The 3,211-nt window shown below is 40.3% G+C and overlaps 1 protein-coding gene across 1 annotated transcript; it reads left to right on the forward strand.

Moving 5' to 3' along the window:
• The first annotated feature begins 802 nt into the window (after positions 1-802).
• LOC131739340 (uncharacterized) lies at positions 803-1,450 on the forward strand. Its single transcript, XM_059032705.1, is given in 2 exon segments — positions 803-975; positions 977-1,450. Coding segments are annotated over 2 exon segments (627 nt in total). The 3' UTR covers positions 1,431-1,450.
• Positions 1,451-3,211: the final 1,761 nt, after the last annotated feature.

The following is a 3,211-nucleotide window of genomic DNA, read 5'->3' on the forward strand; positions in this document are numbered from 1 at the left end:
GGGTACTCTGTTCCCTTTACTTAGCACCCTCACACGTCAGGAGGGAGATTTACCACCAAGAATCATTCTATTTCTGTCACAGCAAGCCATAGGTGAAATTATTCTGTCACTTTCCAATTTTTTTTTTGAAAGAAATTGTGCAGCTCTATGCAGTGTGTTCAATCACTGTTATACATACTGAAGAAGTGCCAAATATGATGTAATGGAATGCAGAAAGCAGTGGAGTCAGACTAAGCACCTCAGTCTTTTAAAAACCTACATACAACTGGACTATGTTGGAGAGGAAGTTACAGCTTGTTTTTTCTTTCTCTGGAAAGTGCTTTTATTTTATATACATGTAGTTGACAAACATTTTGATGAAGTCTTTCTTTTAAAAGGAATTCAAGGGTTTGTTTGAATTATTTTGGGAGATACAGTACCGGTTAGTAAGCCAGTTACCAGTATTATCTACAAAGTTTAGAGGTAGTTTAAAATAATATTTGTACCTTTGTACTTATTGTACTTACAGTATCATTGTGGGCTACCAGATATTCAATTGGTTTTGCTTAAAACACAGCTGTGAATATGTTTACTTGGCAGGTTTTATCTCAATGGGTTATCTGACAAATGCTTGTTTCCTATTTGCAGTGGTGTCATCCTAAATGTTCAACTTTTTTTCACGAACGCTTTGTTTACTAAAATTGTAAATGAAACTAATAGACATGTGAGCGTAAAACTAACAAGACCGCGGCGTCACAATTCTATTTGGAACTCCTGGAAACCTGTTACGTTTCCTGAGATGAAGGCATTTTTGGTGTTGAATATGGAACTGAATGTAAAAACAGACATAAAAGAATATTTCTCAGAGGAATGGGCCGACAGAATGCCATTTTTCAAAGATGTATTCAAGAGATCACATTTCTTGCAGATATTTTTGATGCTGCACCTTTGCCCTCCCCACCCAGGTGCCTCAGGCTGCTTTTGTTAGCAGAGGACAAAAGGTCAGGAATGTGGTCAGCTACATAGACACAAAATGCCATGAGCTATTTATCCCAGGTAGAGACATTTGCATAGATGACAGCACCATTGGCTTCAAAGGAAGGATTATCTTCAAGTGCTACAATCCTCAGAAGCCTACCAAGTGGGGGATGCGTGTGTTTGTTTTAGCTGACTGTGAAACTGGTTGTGTCTCTGCTATTGTTCCTTCCTTACTTTGGCAGCCCAACAACAGACTCCCTGCTGAGACATGCCGTTTTCATCAAGAATTGTTCTTCACCTGTGTGAAACATTGCTGCAGACAACAAATGGACATGGCTTTCTTTCATTTGTTTACAGACAGCTTTTACACAGGTTACGACCTGGCCATGGAACTGCTAAAAATAAAAATCTATCTTACTGGAACAGTAATTGCCAGCCTTACAAAAACTTATCATGGCAAAACTGCATGGTAATTTTGTTACCATTTTTCCAGTTTTTCCCATGGTTACGCTTTGAATTTACCATGGTTTGCCATGTTTTTTTTAATATGGTTTTGCCATATCTCTAAGCTTTATAATGGTCACATATGCTTTTTCACTATGCTTTATTACACTTTACTATGCTTTTACTATGATCAGCGTTTAAAAGGGCTAGCAGCATGGGCTGAATTCAAGCTCAGTGTTTTTCATATGGTTAATTTTACAGTATAATAGGAACACAAAATATCCTATGACTGATATAACACTCTTCACATGAGTCACCAGTGCATTGCTCTAGTCTAGTGTACGTGCCATACCCCTCTCCTACCTGCACTAAGCACATACCTGTTTGCATGCAGTGCTTTAGCATGTTCAGATACTGTCTCCTTATCTGTGTATGCATGTATTCTGTGCTGTAGATGTTGGCAATGCTGCACAGATACATCTTCTGTCCTGTAGTCATGTCCGGGTGCTGAAATAACCAAACCACAGAAAATATACCGTATACATAGAACAACGGAATACATTATCCAGATTGGGCAGTAAATACAGTGCGATTGAAAAGTAACGCACCAACAAAAAGAAAAAGAAACATAAATAGAAAGACGTGTTCTCTAATCACCTCCCCCCCCCCCCCCCCCTCCCCCAAGGAGCGTGGCTATTGAGTCACCCTATACTGTAGAAAGGGGGCAGCCCTCATTGACTTGGGAATGTGTACAGATTTCAGTTGGGGTGTGCCAGACAGCTGCATGGCTTTAGAATGCAATGTCTCTTGGCTCTTGATTGTGTCTGTCTGGTCTATAACAGCAAGGAGAAAAACAAAAAATGGTACAGAAAATCACAAATCTAGCAGAACTTAGTGTGCTTTTTGTGTGTGTGTGTATTTTAAGTCATTTAAACAATCTAAACCTCCTAGTGTGCTTTTTCACCAGTGTGGCCCAAATAACACACTATAAACTAGGGCAGCAGTGTGGAGTAGATGTTAGGGCTCTGGACTCTTGATCGGAGGGTCGTGGGTTCAATCCCAGGTGGGGGACACTGCTGCTGTACCCTTGAGCAAGGTATTTTATCTAGATTGCTCCAGTAAAAAGCCAACTGTATAAATGGGTAATTGTATGTAAAAAAAAATAATGTGATCTCTGTATAATGTGAAATAATGTATAATGTGATCTCTTGTAACAATTGTAAGTAGCCCTGGATAAGGGCGTCTGCTAAGAAATAAATAATAATAAAATAATAATAATAGAAGAGGATTGCCAGTGAAGCAAGGCCTCAAACTGAAAAAAATGAGACATTCAGCAAGGACAACAAGGTTGGTGCTAGGATGGAAGGACAAAAGGCTAGTGCTCATGTTGAGCACCTTCCATGGCAGTGACTGTGAGAAGGTACAGCGCATCATCAAGCGAGGAGCAATTGAAGAGCTGGACAAGCCTTCAGTGATCTGTGATTACACCAGCAAGATGGGTGCAGTGGACCGGGCGGATCACTACTCTGCCAGCTATGCTTTCACAAGAAAGTCTCTTAAGTGGTGGAGGAAGATGTTCTTTTGGCTGCTGGAAGTAGCAATTGTGAACAGTGCTATTGTCACAGACGGTTCTAGCATGTCCCTTTTTTGCTATAAGTCATTAGATCCTTTTGCATGGAAGACCTCGGTTGCAAGGGTGTGTGGTTCTTTGATGGACTCAGATTCAGTTGAAATGTGTTTGCCCACTGACGATGGGAAGGAGAATGTAGAGATGGGAGCCCAGCTAACAAGATTTAAGTTTTGCAGGTAT

This window comes from Acipenser ruthenus, chromosome 11 (assembly GCF_902713425.1).
Source record: "Acipenser ruthenus chromosome 11, fAciRut3.2 maternal haplotype, whole genome shotgun sequence".
Taxonomy (NCBI): Eukaryota; Metazoa; Chordata; class Actinopteri; order Acipenseriformes; family Acipenseridae; genus Acipenser; species Acipenser ruthenus.